At 40.8% G+C, this 19,287-nt stretch overlaps 1 protein-coding gene across 4 annotated transcripts in view; it reads right to left on the bottom strand.

Moving 5' to 3' along the window:
• Positions 1–19,287, bottom strand: part of mim (missing-in-metastasis) — a 323,746-nt gene that overhangs the window by 18,689 nt on the left and 285,770 nt on the right. For 3 of the 4 annotated variants that reach the window (XM_071676353.1, XM_071676355.1, XM_071676352.1), the window contains one exon: positions 3,466–3,570. The exons of the other annotated variant lie outside the window; for it this stretch is intronic. In XM_071676353.1, the coding sequence (XP_071532454.1) occupies positions 3,466–3,570 (105 nt within the window). The remainder of the gene's footprint in view (positions 1–3,465; positions 3,571–19,287) is intronic. 4 annotated transcript variants of the gene reach the window in all.

Raw genomic sequence — 19,287 nt, forward strand, 5'->3', positions numbered from 1 at the left:
GTGTAGGGCTTTGTAAATACATGGAAATTAATAAACAAATTACTGACTTTCCTTATAATAAGTATGCTACTAAAGCAATCCAAATCCAGCCAATCTAAGACAGCATTAGCCAATTGCTACAGTTTTTTTGCATCATTTTGAAAAAATCAGTCCAAATGAATTGCAGAAAGCTACTGTATGTTAGACTTTTCATTTGGTTACCACATCTTGTTCATTCTGAAACACAATTATTTTCTGTTATTTTAAGAAAATGGACCATGTGTTTCATACATTCAAAGGTTACTATCTTACTTCAAACAATTCCTGTATGTCCTCTGCAGGGCCTATGAGAGGGATGGGGTGCATGTGTTGCCAAATTATTAGGTGCCAAGGGGTTTGGGGGGTGGAGAGCAGTGACTGAAAGCTGGTGTAAGATGTATAAAGAAAGTCTTAAATCCTTGAATTCTGTTTAAAGACTTTCAAAGAGGTATACACTTCTCTATTCTCTATCCCACATTTGCCATGGCTTATTTTCCTAAATTAACTCATGGTGAAAGAAAGCTAGCTAATACATTTTCAGATGCTGCAAGTCAATGATATTATCAAAATTTTCCAACAAAATTCTCTAAAATGTGTCTCACTGAAGCATGGTATAGCAATGCTATTTTTCTGTGGGGCAGGGTAGCAACAGGAATGGATGAAGGCAAGCAAGTATGAATATGTACATGTGTATGTATGTAATGTCTGCATTTGTGTATGTATATGTTGATAAGTATGTGTATGTATATGTGCATATGTGGGAATTTATGTATACATATGTGTATACGAGTGGATGGGCCAATCTTCATCTGTTTCCTGGTGCTACCTTGCTGATGCGGGAAACAGCAATTTTGTATAATAAATAAAATATGTGTTTCACTAACATTTTCAAGACAAATTCTGCAAATAGTAGAACTTTTTCTTGTGTTTTGTACAGAATTCTATCATATAAAAAAATTATTCCATGATCATAAATTCTAAAGTTCCTGTATGAGAGGGAGTGTTTTGGCAATCAGTCTGATTTAATTTTTACTTTGTTTGACTGTTGTTTCTAAATTAAAAATGATGGATACAAATACAGGATTTTTGTGGATTCAGATTTGGTGGATTCCATTGGAACTGCTGAGAAAAATTATTAAATTTTCTAACAAGTGTCATATTCCATTTGTTTGAATCATTTACAAAGATCTTTTTAAATCTGCCTGCAAATATCTTTGCTGTGTCAATATCTTCACATGTTAATCTGAGAAAAAGACATATTGTGCTTGTGTATTTCCACTCTAATGTAACAGGCCTCGGCAATTTGGAAGAATCTTACAAAACTGAAATGCAATTCATTGCATTAAAACGGACAACTAATTAGAAGATCTTCCCCAAGTTGTCTTCTGGGTCACATTCTCCCTACCACGATGTACCACAGAAACCACAGAATAGGAAAGGAATCTTTTTTCTATATCCTTTTTTTTTTTTTGTAGCTATTTCTTCTATGCCAGGAACTCTTACTATGGGCATCTGTCATAGAAAGAGAGATCTGAAGATATAGGATGAAAATATCTGGGACTGTCGGAAGGTTAAAAGGAAGGAGATAGCTAAGGGACTATGAATCAAATGTGACAAGGCTTTAAAGATCTCTCGTAGGGCTTGGTCCAATGTCCAATGGTTAGAACATTTTCTTTACAAAGAGTGTGAGAATGTAAGTTGAAACATCAAATGTGATGGCAGTAACAAAAATACAAACCACATCTTCCTTAAGCAAGAGTGCTGTTGCCTTTCCTTACTAACACAGCATTTCCATCCTCATCTGCTAGACATCTTAGACAGATGCATGCATGTGTTCCATGCACATAGGCAGAAAAAGTGAATGGTAAGAGTAGGCCATTTGAAAAGTCGAACTGTTATTGTGAGAGATCTCAGCACAAAAAGAGACTTGCTATTATTATAATTGTTGGCAAACAAGGCTAAATGCAAAAAATGCAAGAGCTACCAGAAAATACAAATGTCCAGTTGAGTGTGTATGAGTGGCAGTCATAGAAAAATATAGCTAATAGGTCAATCAGGAATCTTGACCTAAAAGGCCTGCAAGAATATTAATGTTTTTCTCTGAGATAAATAAAGCTAATACCAACAAGACCTCTAGAAGACTATATGGGAAACACATACGCTAGATGTAACTGGCATTCAGAAATGGTCTAATTTTCGGTGCATATGGAACTTAATAACTTTAATAACCAACACTGCTGACATACTGTGTATGAAAAAAAATGTTAAGAACAATAAGACTTTATCATATACATAAACCCAATAAAATTTTGTCATGGTGAAGACATTTCTATTGTGCAGTAATCATGTCAATCATCCTAAAAATGGTGGGGGTGGTACACAAGTCTCAGAGGAAGTTCAACATAAATAATTCCAATGATTTCTAAGGGAAGATACTAAATGCAGGGAAGAATACAAGGAATTCTGTACAAGCCAAAAAACTACTAAAGGTAACATAAAATGAATATTACATAAAACTTGATTTATCAAACATACAAAGAAAGCAATAACACTAACACACAGGGGAGCAGCAAATCAAGAAAACAGAATGAATGAAAATGGAGGCTGAAAGAAACTACAAAATGGGAACATTTAGCAACAAAGTGAAAATATGAGCCAAGAACCATGAGAAAAAGTAAAAAGACCCAGTCCTGGGCAGTTTAAGGGACAGTTGAATGACAAAGAAATAAAACAATGTGAAATAATCGGTAAAATTGTAAACTCTGAGGAGGTGGATATAATGGCTCAAAGAATAATAAATGATGGCAATGTAATATAGGCACAAAGCATTACAAAAGAATACTACAAAGCAAAAGTGTATTAGGTCAGAGGTAGATTAATCAATCTCCAAGGACTAGATGAGAATAAGCACTGTTAAGAAAGAAAAATATGGCTCCAAATGCTTGGTAAAAGTAAGTATTATTAAAAGAGCAAAACCAGATAATGATTAGTGACAGTACTTGGACTGGGATAGGGGCAAATTCAGTCTCAGGAGGTTGGGTAGACAAAAAAAAATGAATAAAGACATGAGAAGCAAGTGACATGGAAAGTGCAGTCTTGAATGACTTGAAGAAATGATAAATACAAAAGTTATGCAAATGGACAACATGTACAAGTTATTTTACACAGAGTAGACAAGCCAAATGGTGACAAGACAAGCAAAGTATTCATTATCATTACTTCACTCCTAATTAATGGATGGATCAGGTACATACAGGATCTGAGCAGCATTCACACACACACACACACACACACACACACACACACACACACATCCTCAACCCATTTCAAGTGTTTTTATGCCTTGAACTCCTTTAATTTTCAATTTTCTTTTCCAAGTATGTACTAGTTAGGAGTAATCCCTTATAACTACAAGTATATTAATATTAATATATAACTTGTGAGTACCTGACTGAGAGAGGTGCCTGCGTAGGACCACCCTTCCAGGCTGGTAATGATGAAGGGACTGATCAGAGTATCGGCGAAGGGTGCAGTACTTGCTTGCATCAAACTCTAGAGCCAGGGATGATTCAAATAAGTAAAAGCAAAGAAAATATATTTTGTAAAAATACAAAACAAATAAAATTTAAATTCATACTGCAAGCACACTATTTGATGAAAGTATGAAAAGGAAAGAATACCCCATACTCTGTATTGTGAATGACAAAAGTATTTTCTGACTTTAACAATACTCATGCAATTACATGGCAAGTTTTAAGTAATTTCAACTACATATTTACAGAATATGATGCAGTTTAATGTGCTAACAGCAAATAATCTTTATGCTGGAAAGCAAGCCAAAAACACAAAGTTCCAAACAAAATGGGCAATTATAATTCAGTTCTGCAACATTTCATTGAAATTATGCTCCTTATGACTTCTGTTGAAAAGCATATTGTCTCCATCCCTAAACAGTAAATTACAATAAAACGTACAGGCACTAAGATGGGGTCACTAATTAAACAACCAAAGAAACAATAATATTTTTCAGTTAAATTTAATAGAAAAACTGTTTCCTGTGTACACAGGGTTGGTCAAATTTTCTTCAACTGATATTTGAAAAAAAGTTTTGATACAGGTAACTTTAGATGTCACTGGCCTTAATGAGATGAATATGCAATATGATTGTATACTGGCTGTGGTATACTTGATTTTTTGCCCTAAAACAATTAGGCAACCTATGATTCTTTGGAATTCAGTTCTTTATGATATTTCACTCTGAAAACACATATCCAGAAATTTCTTTTTCATAGCAAGTCTGTGAATCATTCCTGTAATTGTAAAATACACTCAAGATAAGTCGTTCTGGACAATTAAGCAATATACAACAAAACCCATCTCTTCCATACTGTTAAGAGAAATGTTTAGGGAAGTAATGCAGCATAAATGAATTCTGTAACACCCACTCAACCATATTATTCTTTTTACCTCACCTCTCTCTCATCTTATCATTTCTGATTCGATCAACCCTCCTCACACCACATAATGTCATTAAACATATCATTTTCAACATATTCATCGTCCTCCAGGACCTTTTGTGCTTTCTGTATCCATCCGCTTTTGTACCACCACACAGGATGGGTAGAAGTTCACGATAAATTAGCCGCCCTAGCAGCAAAAAATCAAAATCCATACGTTCTTATCTATAGCCAATCCCTCACAAAAAAACAACACAGCTAGGACTACTATGCTTTCAAATGTCTCTATCTTTCCCCTACCAGATAGTGACCCCTCTCCCATACAATCCTTGATGTTCCCAAGACCGTAACCCTTTCATCCACCTTATGGCTCACTTCAGCTCTAATACATCTTTTTGATGTTCCATATCCAGCTATCTATAACACTTAACCACTTCCAAGTTTACTCCATTCAAGCTTACACCCCAACTAACTTGTCTCTTCAGTGCTAAACCTATTATCCTTGCTTCTATTCACATTTACTGTAAACTTTCTCCTTTCACGCCCTCTCCTAAACTCAGTAACCAACTTCTGTAGTTTCTCACTTGAAATTGTTTTTTTTTTCTTTTTTTTTGGCTTTGTCGCTGTCTCCCGCGTTTGCAAGGTAGCGCAAGGAAACAGATGAAAGAAATGGCCCAACCCACCCCCATACACATGTATATACATACGTCCACACACGCAAATATACATACCTACACAGCTTTCCATGGTTTACCCCAGACTCTTCACATGCCCTGATTCAATCCACTGACAGCATGTCAACCCCGGTATACCACATCGATCCAATTCACTCTATTCCTTGCCCTCCTTTCACCCTACTGCATGTTCAGGCCCCGATCACACAAAATCTTTTTCACTCCATCTTTCCACCTCCAACTTGGTCTCCCACTTCTCCTTGTTCCCTCCACCTCCGACACATATATCCTCTTGGTCAATCTGTCCTCACTCATTCTCTCCATGTGCCCAAACCATTTCAAAACACCCTCTTCTGCTCTCTCAACCACACTCTTTTTATTTCCACACATCTCTCTTACCCTTACATTACTTACTCGATCAAACCACCTCACACCACACATTGTCCTCAAACATCTTATTTCCAGCACATCCATCCTCCTGTGCACAACTCTATCCATAGCTCACGCCTCGCAACCATACAACATGGTTGGAACCACTATTCCTTCAAACATACCCATTTTTGCTTTCCGAGATAATGTTCTCGACTTCCACACATTCTTCAAGGCTCCCAGGATTTTCGCCCCCTCCCCCACCCTATGATCCACTTCCGCTTCCATGGTTCCATCCGCTGCCAGATCCACTCCCGGATATCTAAAACACTTTACTTCCTCCAGTTTTTCTCCATTCAAACTTACCTCCCAATTGACTTGACCCTCAACCCTACTGTACCTAATAACCTTGCTCTTATTCACATTTACTCTTAACATTCTTCTTTCACACACTGTACCAAACTCAGTCACCAGCTTCTGCAGTTTCTCACATGAATCAGCCACCAGCGCTGTATCATCAGCGAACAACAACTGACTCACTTCCCACGCTCTCTCATCCCCAACAGACTTCATACTTGCCCCTCTTTCCAAAACTCTTGCATTCACCTCCCTAACAACTCCATCCATAAACAAATTAAACAACCATGGAGACATCACACACCCCTGCCACAAACCTACATTCACTGAGAACCAATCACTTTCCTCTCTTCCTACACGTACACATGCCTTACATCCTCGATAAAAACTTTTCACTGCTTCTAACAACTTGCCTCCCACACCATATATTCTTAATACCTTCCACAGAGCATCTCTATCAACTCTATCATATGCCTTCTCCAGATCCATAAATGCTACATACAAATCCATTTGCTTTTCTAAGTATTTCTCACATACATTCTTCAAAGCAAACACCTGATCCACACATCCTCTACCACTTCTGAAACCACACTGCTCTTCCCCAATCTCATGCTCTGTACATGCCTTCACCCTCTCAATCAATACCCTCCCATATAATTTACCAGGAATACTCAACAAACTTATACCTCTGTAATTTGAGCACTCACTTTTATCCCCTTTGCCTTTGTACAATGGCACCCGCACGCATTCCGCCAATCCTCAGGCACCTCACCATGAGTCATACATACATTAAATAACCTTACCAACCAGTCAATAATACAGTCACCCCCTTTTTTAATAAATACCACTGCAATACCATCCAAACCTGCTGCCTTGCCGGCTTTCATCTTCCGCAAAGCTTTTACTACCTCTTCTCTGTTTACCAAATCATTTTCCCTAACCCTCTCACTTTGCACACCACCTCGACCAAAACACCCTATATCTGCCACTCTATCATCAAACACATTCAACAAACCTTCAAAATACTCACTCCATCTCCTTCTCACATCACCACTACTTGTTATCACCTCCCCATTTGCGCCCTTCACTGAAGTTCCCATTTGCTCCCTTGTCTTACGCACTTTATTTACCTCCTTCTAGAACATCTTTTTATTCTCCCTAAAATTTAATGATACTCTCTCACCCCAACTCTCATTTGCCCTCTTTTTCACCTCTTGCACCTTTCTCTTGACCTCCTGTCTCTTTCTTTTATACATCTCCCACTCAATTGCATTTTTTCCCTGCAAAAATTGTTATCAGCAATAATTACAGACTCACCTCACAAAACCTTAGTATTCACTTCCCTCATCACTCCATCCATATACAGAATGAACAACCTTGGTGATATCACACACACACATATAAAGAAGAGGAGGAACTAAAACACTTGGTAAACTTTACCAAGTGTTTCCAGTTGGTGGTATTCTTGTACAATGCACCGAAACCACAGTCCCCTATCCACCACCAGGCCCTATCAACCTTCCCATGGTTAACCCCATGCCACTTCTCGTGCATTTGGTTTAGTCCATTGATAGCTAGTCAAACCCTGTATACCACATCATTCCAATTCACTCTATCCAATGCATGCCTTTCACCTGGGCAGATTCAGATCCAGATCACTCAAAATCTTTTTCAATCCATCCCTCCATCTCCAATTTCATCTTCCCATTCTCTTTATCTTCTATATTTTTGACACATGTAACCTCTTTGTCAATCTCTCCACACTCATTCTCTCCATATGTCCATTTTAGCACACCTAAGGACAAGAGAACAAATGAGAACATCGGTGAAGGGGACAAATGGGGAGGTAATAACAAGTAGTGATGAAGTGAGGAGATGGAATGAGTATTTTCAAGGTTTGTTGTATGCGCTTGATGAAAGAGAAGCAGATATAAGGTGTTTTGGTCGGGTTAGTGTGAGAAGTGAGAGGTTCACAGAGGATGGTTTGATAAACAGAGAAGAGGTGGTGAAAGCTTTGCAGAAAATGAAAGCAGCAATGGAATTTATTAAAAAGGGGGGTGATTGTGTTGATGATTGGTTGCTAAGGATATTCAATGTATGTATGGATTAAGGTGAAGTGCCTGAGGATTGGCAGAATGCATGCATAGTGCCACTGTACAAAGGCAAAAAAGATAAAGGTTAGTGTTCAAATTACAGAGGTATAAGTTTGTTGAGTATTCCTTCGAAATTATATGGGAGGGTATTGATTGAGAGGGTGAAGGCATGTACAGAGCATCAGATTGAGGAAGAGCAGTGTGGCTCCAGAAGTGCCAGAGGATGCGTGGATCAGGTGTTTGCTTTGAAGAATGTATGTGAGAAATACTTAGAAAAACAGATGAATTTGTTTGTAGCATTTATGGATCTGGGGAAGGCATATGATGGGGTTGACAGAGATGCATTGTGGAAGGTTTTAAGAGTATATAGTGATGGAGGTAAGTTGCTAGAAGCAGTGAAAAGTTTTTACCAAGGATGTAAGGCATGTGCATGAGTAAGAAGAGAGGAAACTGATTGGTTCCCAGTGAATGTCAATTTGCGGCAGGGGTGTGTGATGTCTTCATGTTTGTTAACTTGTTTATGGATGGGATGGTTAGGGAAGTGAATGCATGAGTTTTGGAGAGGGGCAAGTATGCAGTCTGTTGTGGATGAGAGAACTTGGGAAGTGAGTCGCTGTTCGCTGATGATACAGTGCTGGTGGCTGATTCGGGTGAGAAACTGCAGACGTTGGAGACTGAGTTTGGTAAAGTGTGGGAAAGAAGAAAGTTGAGAGTAAATGTGAATAAGAGCAAGGTTGCTAGGTTTAGTAGGGTTGAGGGACATGTTAATTGGGAGGTAAGTTTGAATCGAGAAAAACCGGAGGAAGTGAAGTGTTTTAGATATCTGGGAGTGAAGTTAGCAGAGGATGGAACCATGGAAATGGAAGTGAGTCACAGGGTGGGGGAGGGGGTGAAGGTTCTGGGAGCATTGAAGAATGGGTGGAAGGCAAAAGCATTATCTCAGAGAGCAAAAATGGGTATTTTGAAGGAATAGAGGTTCCAACAATGTTATACGGTTGCAAGGGATGGGCTATAGATAGGGTTGTGTGTAGGAGGGTGTATGTGTTGGAAATGAAATGTTTGAGGACTATATGTGGTGTGAGGTAATTTGATTAAGTAATGAAAGGGTACATGTGTGGTAATAAAAAGAATGTGGAAGAGAGAACAAAAGAGGTTGTATTCAAAAGGTTTGGTCACATGAAGAGAATAAGTGAGGAAAGATTGACAAAGAGGATATATGTGTCAGAGGTGGAGGGAATGAGGAGAAGTGGAAGACCAAATTGGAGGTGAAAGGAAGGAGTGAAAAAGATTTTGAGTGACTGGGGCCTGAACATACAGGAGGGGTGAAAGGCTTGCAACGAACAGAATGTATTTGAATGCTGTACCTAATAACCTTGCTCTTATTCATATTTACTCTCAGCTTTCTTCTTTCACACACTTTACCAAACTCAGTCACCAGCTTCTGCAGTTTCTCATATGAATCAGCCACCAGCACTGTATCATCAGCGAACAACAACTGACACTTCCCAAGCTCTTTCATCCACAACAAACTGCATACTTGCCCCTCTTTCCAAAACTTGCATTCACCTCTCTAACAACCCCATCCATAAACAAATTAAACAACCATGGAGACATCACACACCCCTACCGCAAACCTACATTCACTGAGAACCAATCACTTTCCTCTCTTCCTACACGTACACATGCCTTACATCCTCGATAAAAACTTTTCACTGCTTCTAACAACTTGCCTCCCACACCATATATTCTTAATACCTACCACAGAGCATCTCTATCAACTCTATCATATGCCTTCTCCAGATCCATAAATGCTACATACAAATCCATTTGCTTTTCTAAGTATTTCTCACATACATTCTTCAAGCAAACACATGATCCACACATCCTCTACCACTTCTGAAACCACACTGCTCTTCCCCAATCTGATGCTCTGTACATGCCTTCACCCTCTCAATCGATACCCTCCAATATAATTTACCAGGAATACTCAACAAACTTAAACCCAATCTGATGCTCTGTACATGCCTTCACCCTCTCAATCAATACCCTCCCATATAATTTACCAGGAATACTCAACAAACTTTTTTTTTTTTTTTTTGCTTTGACGCTGTCTCCCGTGTTTGCGAGGTAGCGCAAGGAAACAGACAAAAGTAATGGCCCAACCCACCCCCATACACATGTATATACATACGTCCACACACGCAAATATACATACCTACACAGCTTTCCATGGTTTACCCCACACGCTTCACATGCCTTGATTCAATCCACTGACAGCACGTCAACCCCGGTATACCACATCGCTCCAATTTACTCTATTCCTTGCCCTCCTTTCACCCTACTGCATGTTCAGGCCCCGATCACACAAAATCTTTTTCACTCCATCTTTCCACCTCCAATTTGGTCTCCCTCTTCTCCTCGTTCCCTCCACCTCCGACACATATATCCTCTTGGTCAATCTTTCCTCACTCATTCTCTCCATGTGCCCAAACCATTTCAAAACACCCTCTTCTGCTCTCTCAACCACGCTCTTTTTATTTCCACACATCTCTCTTACCCTTACGTTACTTACTCGATCAAACCACCTCACACCAAACATTGTCCTCAAACATCTCATTTCCAGCACATCCATCCTCCTGCGCACAACTCTATCCATAGCCCACGCCTCGCAACCATACAACATTGTTGGAACCACTATTCCTTCAAACATCCCCATTTTTGCTTTCCGAGATAATGCTCTCGACTTCCACACATTCTTCAAGGTCCCAGAATTTTTGCCCCCTCCCCCACCCTATGATCCACCTATTTATTTATTTTGCTTTGTCGGTCTCCCGCATTAGCGAGGTAGCGCAAGGAAACAGACGAAAGAATGGCCCAACCCAACCACATACACATGTATATACATACACGTGCACACACGCAAATATACATACCTATACATCTCAATGTACACATATATATACACACACAGACATATACATATATACACATGTACATAATTCATACTGTCTGCCTTTATTTGTTCCCATCGCCACCTCGCCACACATGGAATAACAACCCTCTCCCCCCTCATGTGCACGGGGCAGCGCCAGGAAAAGACAACAAAGGCCCCATTCGCTCACACTCAGTCTCCAGCTGTCATGCAATAATGCCCAAAACCACAGCTCCCTTTCCACATCCAGGCCTCACAGAACTTTCCATGGTTTACCCCAAACACTTCACATGCCCTGGTTCAATCCACTGACAGCACGTCGACCCTGGATATATATATATATATATATATATATATATATATATATATATATATATATATATATATATATATATATAATAAAAATATATATATACACATATATATATATATATATATATATATATATATATATATATATATATATTTTTTTTTTTTTTTTGCTTTGTCGCTGTCTCCTGCGTTTGCGAGGTAGCGCAAGGAAACAGACGAAAGAAATGGCCCAACCCACCCCCATACACATGTATATACATACGTCCCCACACGCAGATATACATACCTACACAGCTTTCCATGGTTTACCCCAGACGCTTCTCAACAAACTTATACCTCTGTCATTTGAGCACTCACTTTTATCCCCTATGCCTTTGTACAATGGCACTATCTAAGCATTCCGCCAATCCTCAGGCACCTCACCATGAGTCATACATACATCAAATAACCTTACCAACCAGTCAACAATACAGTCACCCCCTTTCTTAATAAATTCCACTGCAATACCATCCAAACCTGCTGCCTTGTCGGCTTTCATCTTCTACAAAGCATTTACTACCTCTTCTCTGTTTACCAAATCATTTTCCCTAACCCTCTCACTTTGCACACCACCTCGACCGAAACACCCTACATCTGCCACTCTATCATCAAACACATTCAATAAACCTTCAAAATATTCACTCCATCTCCTTCTCACATCACCACTACTTGTTATCACCTCCCCATTAGTCCCCTTCACTGAAGTTCCCATTTGTTCCCTTGTCTTACGCACTTTATTTACCTCCTTCCAAAACATCTTTTTATTTTCCCTAAAATATAATGATACTCTCTCACCCCAACTCTCATTTGCCCTCTTTTTCACCACTTGCACATTTCTCTTGACCTCCTGCCTCTTTCTTTTATACATCTCCCAGTCGTTTGCATTATTTCCCTGCAAAAATCATCCAAATGCCTCTCTCTTTTCTTTTACTAATACTCTTACTTCTTCATCCCACCACTCACTACCCTTTCTAATCTGCCCACCTCCCATGCTTCTCATGCCACAAGCATCTTTTGCGCAAGCCATCACTGCTTCCTTAAATACATTAAATTCCTCCCCCACTCCCCTTACATCCTTTGTTCTCACCTTTTTCCATTCTGTACTCATTCTCTCCTGGTACTTCCTCACACAAGTCTCCTTCCCAAGCTCACTTACTCTCACCACTCTTTTCACCCCAACATTCTTCTTTTCTGAAAACCTCTACAAATTTTCACATTCGCCTCCACAAGAAAATGATCAGACATCCCTCCAGTTGCACCTCTCAGCACATTAACATCCAAAAGTCTCTCTTTCACGCGCCTATCAATTAACACGTAATCCAATAACGCTCTCTGGCCATCTCTCCTACTTACATACGTATACTTATGTATATCTCTCTTTTTAAACCAGGTATATATATATATATATATATATATATATATATATATATATATATATATATATATATATATATATAATTTGTTTATGGATGGGGTTGTTAGGGAGGTAAATGCAAGAGTCTTGGAAAGAGGGGCAAGTATGAAGTCTGTTGGGGATGAGAGAGCTTGGGAAGTGAGTCAGTTGTTGTTCGCTGATGATACAGCGCTGGTGGCGGATTCATGTGAGAAACTGCAGAAGCTGGTGACGGAGTTTGGTAAAGTGTGTGGAAGAAGAAAGTTAAGAGTAAATGTGAATAAGAGCAAGGTTATTAGGTACAGTAGGGTTGAGGGTCAAGTCAATTGGGAGGTGAGTTTGAATGGTGAAAAACTGGAGGAAGTGAAGTGTTTTAGATATCTGGGAGTGGATCTGTCAGCGGATGGAACCATGGAAGCGGAAGTGGATCATAGGGTGGGGGAGGGGGCGAAAATTTTGGGAGCCTTGAAAAATGTGTGGAAGTCGAGAACATTATCCCGGAAAGCAAAAATGGGTATGTTTGAAGGAATAGTAGTTCCAACAATGTTGTATGGTTGCGAGGCGTGGGCTATGGATAGAGTTGTGCGCAGGAGGATGGATGTGCTGGAAATGAGATGTTTGAGGACAATGTGTGGTGTGAGGTGGTTTGATCGAGTAAGTAACGTAAGGGTAAGAGAGATGTGTGGAAATAAAAAGAGCGTGGTTGAGAGAGCAGAAGAGGGTGTTTTGAAATGGTTTGGGCACATGGAGAGAATGAGTGAGGAAAGATTGACCAAGAGGATATATGTGTCGGAGGTGGAGGGAACGAGGAGAAGAGGGAGACCAAATTGGAGGTGGAAAGATGGAGTGAAAAGGATTTTGTGTGATCGGGGCCTGAACATGCAGGAGGGTGAAAGGAGGGCAAGGAATAGAGTGAATTGGAGCGATGTGGTATACAGGGGTTGACGTGCTGTCAGTGGATTGAATCAAGGCATGTGAAGCGTCCGGGGTAAACCATGGAAAGCTGTGTAGGTATGTATATTTCCGTGTGTGGACGTGTGTATGTACATGTGTATGGGGGGGGTTGGGCCATTTCTTTCGTCTGTTTCCTTGCGCTACCTCGCAAACGCGGGAGACAGCGACAAAGTCTAAAAAAAAAAAAAAAAAAAAAATATATATATATATATATATATATATATATATATATATATATATATATATATATATATATATATATATACCTGGGAAATGGGAAACAGAAGGTGTCACGCGGGGAGTGCTCATCCTCCTCGAACGCTCAGAGTGGGGTGCCTAAATGTGTGTGGATGTAACCAAGATGTGAAAAAAGGAGAGATAGGTAGTATGTTTGAGGAAAGGAACCTGGATGTTTTGGCTCTGAGTGAAACGAAGCTCAAGGGTAAAGGGGAAGAGTGGTTTGGAAATGTCTGGGGAGTGAAGTCAGGGGTTAGTGAGAGGACAAGAGCAAGGGAAGGAGTAGCAATACTCCTGAAACAGGAGTTGTGGGAGTATGTGATAGAATGTAAGAAAGTAAATTCTCGATTAATATGGGTAAAATTGAAAGTTGATGGAGAGAGGTGGGTGATTATTGGTGCATATGCACCTGGGCATGAGAAGAAAGATCATGAGAGGCAAGTGTTTTGGGAGCAGCTGAATGAGTGTGTTAGCGGTTTTGATGCACGAGACCGGGTTATAGTGATGGGTGATTTGAATGCAAAGGTGAGTAATGTGGCAGTTGAGGGAATAATTGGTATGCATGGGGTGTTCAGTGTTGTAAATGGAAATGGTGAAGAGCTTGTAGATTTATGTGCTGAAAAAGGACTGATGATTGGGAATACCTGGTTTAAAAAGCGAGATATACATAAGTATACTTATGTAAGTAGGAGAGATGGCCAGAGAGCATTATTGGATTACGTGTTAATTGACAGGCGTGCGAAAGAGAGACTTTTGGATGTCAATGTGCTGAGAGGTGCAACTGGAGGGATGTCTGATCATTATCTTGTGGAGGCTAAGGTGAAGATTAGTATGGGTTTTCAGAAAAGAAGAGTTAATGTTGGGGTGAAGAAGGTGGTGAGAGTAAGTGAGCTTGGGAAGGAGACCTGTGTGAAGAAGTATCAGGAGAGACTGTGTACAGAATGGAAAAAGGTGAGAACAATGGAAGTAAGGGGAGTGGGGGAGGAATGGGATGTATTTAGGGAATCAGTGATGGATTGCGCAAAAGATGCTTGTGGCATGAGAAGAGTGGGAGGTGGGCTGTTTAGAAAGGGTAGTGAGTGGTGGGATGAAGAAGTAAGAGTATTAGTGAAAGAGAAGAGAGAGGCATTTGGACGATTTTTGCAGGGAAAAAATGCAATTGAGTGGGAGAAGTATAAAAGAAAGAGACAGGAGGTCAAGAGAAAGGTGCAAGAGGTGAAAAAAAGGGCAAATGAGAGTTGGGGTGAGAGACTATCAGTAAATTTTAGGGAGAATAAAAAGATGTTCTGGAAGGAGGTAAATAGGGTGCGTAAGACAAGGGAGCAAATGGGAACTTCAGTGAAGGGCGTAAATGGGGAGGTGATAACAAGTAGTGGTGATGTGAGAAGGAGATGGAATGAGTATTTTGAAGGTTTGTTGAATGTGTCTGATGACAGAGTGGCAGATATAGGGTGTTTGGGTCGAGGTGGTGTGCAAAGTGAGAGGGTTAGGGAAAATGATTTGGTAAACAGAGAAGAGGTAGTAAAAGCTTTGCGGAAGATGAAAGCCGGCAAGGCAGCAGGTTTGGATGGTATTGCAGTGGAATTTATTAAAAAAGGGGGTGACTGTATTGTTGACTGGTTGGTAAGGTTATTTAATGTATGTATGACTCATGGTGAGGTGCCTGAGGATTGGCGGAATGCGTGCATAGTGCCATTGTACAAAGGCAAAGGGGATAAGAGTGAGTGCTCAAATTACAGAGGTATAAGTTTGTTGAGTATTCCTGGTAAATTATATGGGAGGGTATTGATTGAGAGGGTGAAGGCATGTACAGAGCATCAGATTGGGGAAGAGCAGTGTGGTTTCAGAAGTGGTAGAGGATGTGTGGATCAGGTGTTTGCTTTGAAGAATGTATGTGAGAAATACTTAGAAAAGCAAATGGATTTGTATGTATCATTTATGGATCTGGAGAAGGCATATGACAGAGTTGATAGAGATGCTCTGTGGAAGGTATTAAGAATATATGGTGTGGGAGGCAAGTTGTTAGAAGCAGTGAAAAGTTTTTATCGAGGATGTAAGGCATGTGTACGTGTAGGAAGAGAGGAAAGTGATTGGTTCTCAGTGAATGTAGGTTTGCGGCAGGGGTGTGCGATGTCTCCATGGTTGTTTAATTTGTTTATGGATGGGGTTGTTAGGGAGGTGAATGCAAGAGTTTTGGAAAGAGGGGCAAGTATGAAGTCTGTTGGGGATGAGAGAGCGTGGGAAGTGAGTCAGTTGTTGTTCGCTGATGATACAGCGCTGGTGGCTGATTCATGTGAGAAACTGCAGAAGCTGGTGACTGAGTTTGGTAAAGTGTGTGAAAGAAGAAAGTTAAGAGTAAATGTGAATAAGAGCAAGGTTATTAGGTACAGTAGGGTTGAGGGTCAAGTCAATTGGGAGGTAAGTTTGAATGGAGAAAAACTGGAGGAAGTAAAGTGTTTTAGATATCCGGGAGTGGTTCTGGCAGCGGATGGAACCATGGACGCGGAAGTGGATCATAGGGTGGGGGAGGGGGCGATAATTCTGGGAGCCTTGAAGAATGTGTGGAAGTCGAGAACATTATCTCGGAAAGCAAAAATGGGTATGTTTGAAGGAATAGTGGTTCCAACAATGTTGTATGGTTGCGAGGCGTGGGCTATGGATAGAGTTGTGCACAGGAGGATGGATGTGCTGGAAATGAGATGTTTGAGGACAATGTGTGGTGTGAGGTGGTTTGATCGAGTAAGTAACGTAAGGGTAAGAGAGATGTGTGGAAATAAAAAGAGCGTGGTTGAGAGAGCAGAAGAGGGTGTTTTGAAATGGTTTGGGCACATGGAGAGAATGAGTGAGGAAAGATTGACCAAGAGGATATATGTGTCGGAGGTGGAGGGAACGAGGAGAAGTGGGAGACCAAATTGGAGGTGGAAAGATGGAGTGAAAAAGATTTTGTGTGATCGGGGCCTGAACATGCAGGAGGGTGAAAGGAGGGCAAGGAATAGAGTGAATTGGATCGATGTGGTATACCGGGTTGACGTGCTGTCAGTGGATTGAATCAGGGCATGTGAAGCGTCTGGGGTAAACCATGGAAAGCTGTGTAGGTATGTATATTTGCGGGTGTGGACGTATGTATATACATGTGTATGGGGTGGGTTGGGCCATTTCTTTCGTCTGTTTCCTTGCGCTACCTCACAAACGCGGGAGACGGCGACAAAGCAAAAAAATAAAAAGAAAAAAAAAATATATATATATTCCGAAAACCCATACAAATCTTCACCTTAGCCTCCACAAGATAATGATAAGACGTCCCTCCGTTGCACCTCTCAGCACATTAACATCCAAAAGTCTCTCTTTCGCGTGCCTGTCAATTAACACGTAATCCAATAATGCTCTCTGGCCATCTCTCCTACTTACATACGTATACTTATGTATATCTCGCTTTTTAAACCAGGTATTCCCAATCACCAGTCCTTTTCAGCACATAAATCTACAAGCTCTTCACCGTTTCCATTTACAACACTGAACACCCAATGTATACCAATTATTCCCTCAACTGCCACATTACTCACCTTTGCATTTAAATCACCCATCACTATAACCCGGTCTCGTGCATCAAAACACTAACACAATCATTCAGCTGCTCCAAAACACTTGCCTCTCATGATCTTTCTTCTCGTGCCAGGTGCATATGCACCAATAATCACCCATCTCTCTCCATCAACTTTCAGTTTTACCCATAAATTTAAACGAGAATTTACTTCCTTACATTCTATCACATACTCCCACAACTCCTGTTTCAGGAGTAGTGCTACTCCTTCCTTGCTCTTGTCCTCTCACTAACCCTGACTTTACCCCAAGACATTTTCCCAAACCCACTCTTCCCCTTTACCCTTGAGCTTCGTTTCACTCAGAGCCAAACATCCAGGTTCCTTTCCTCAAACATACTACCTATCTCTCCTTTTTTCACATCTTGGTTTCATCCACACACATTTAGACACCCCAGTCTGAGCCTTCGAGGAGGATGAGCACTCCCCGCGTGACTGCTTCTTCTGTTTCCCATTTTAGAAAGTTAAAAAATACAAGGAGGGGAGGACTTCTGGCCCCCCGCTCCTGTCCCCTCTAGTCACCTTCTACGACACTTGGGAAGTAAGTCAGTTGTTGTTCGCTGATGATACAGCGCTGGTGGCTGATTCATGCGAGAAACTGCAGAAGCTGGTGACTGAGTTTGGTAAAGTGTGTGAAAGAAGAAAGTTAAGAGTAAATGTGAATAAGAGCAAGGTTATTAGGTACAGTAGGGTTGAGAGTCAAGTCAATTGGGAGGTAAGTTTGAATGGAGAAAAACTGGAGGAAGTAAAGTGTTTTAGATATCTGGGAGTGGATCTGGCAGCGATGGAACCAGGGAAGCGGAAGTGGATCATTGGGTGGGGGAGGGGGCGAATATCCTGGGAGCCTTGAAGAATGTGTGGAAGTCGAGAACATTATCTCGGAAAGCAAAAATGGGTATGTTTGAAGGAATAGTGGTTCCAACAATGTTGTATGGTTGCAAGGCATGGGCTATGGATAGAGTTGTGCGCAGGAGGGTGGATGTGCTGGAAATGAGATGTTTGAGGACAATATCTGGTGTGAGGTGGTTTGATCGAGTAAGTAACGTAAGGGTAAGGGAGATGTGTGGAAATAAAAAGAGCGTGGTTGAGAGAGCAGAAGAGGGTGTTTTTGAAATGGTTTGGGCACATGGAGAGAATGAGTGAGGAAAGATTGACCAAGAGGATATATGTGTTGGAGGTGGAGGGAACGAGGAGAAGTGGGAGACCAAATTGGAGGTGGAAAGATGGAGTGAAAAAGATTTTGTGTGATCGGGGCCTGAACATGCAGGAGGGTGAAAGGAGGGCAAGGAATAGAGTGAATTGGATCGATGTGGTATGCCGGGGTTGACGTGCTGTCAGTGGATTGAATCAGGGCATGTGAAGCGTCTGGGGTAAACCATGGAAAGCTGTGTAGGTATGTATATTTGCGTGTGTGGACGTATGTATATACATGTGTATGGGGTGGGTTGGGCCATTTCTTTCATCTGTTTCTTTGCGCTACCTCGCAAACGCGGGAGACAGCGACAAAGCAAAAAAATAATATATATATATATATATATATATATAATATATATATTATAATATATATGGAAGCGGAGGTGAATCATAGGGTGGGGGAGGGGGCGAAAATCTGGGAGCCTTGAAGAATGTGTGGAAGTCGAGAACATTATCCCGGAAAGCAAAAATGGGTATGTTTGAAGGAATAGTAGTTCCAACAATGTTGTATGGTTGCGAGGCGTGGGCTATGGATAGAGTTGTGCGCAGGAGGATGGATGTGCTGGAAATGAGATGTTTGAGGACAATGTGTGGTGTGAGGTGGTTTGATCGAGTGAGTAACGTAAGGGTAAGAGAGATGTGTGGAAATAAAAAGAGCG

The sequence above is a fragment of the Panulirus ornatus genome, chromosome 23, assembly GCF_036320965.1.
Source record: "Panulirus ornatus isolate Po-2019 chromosome 23, ASM3632096v1, whole genome shotgun sequence".
NCBI classification, from domain to species: Eukaryota; Metazoa; Arthropoda; class Malacostraca; order Decapoda; family Palinuridae; genus Panulirus; species Panulirus ornatus.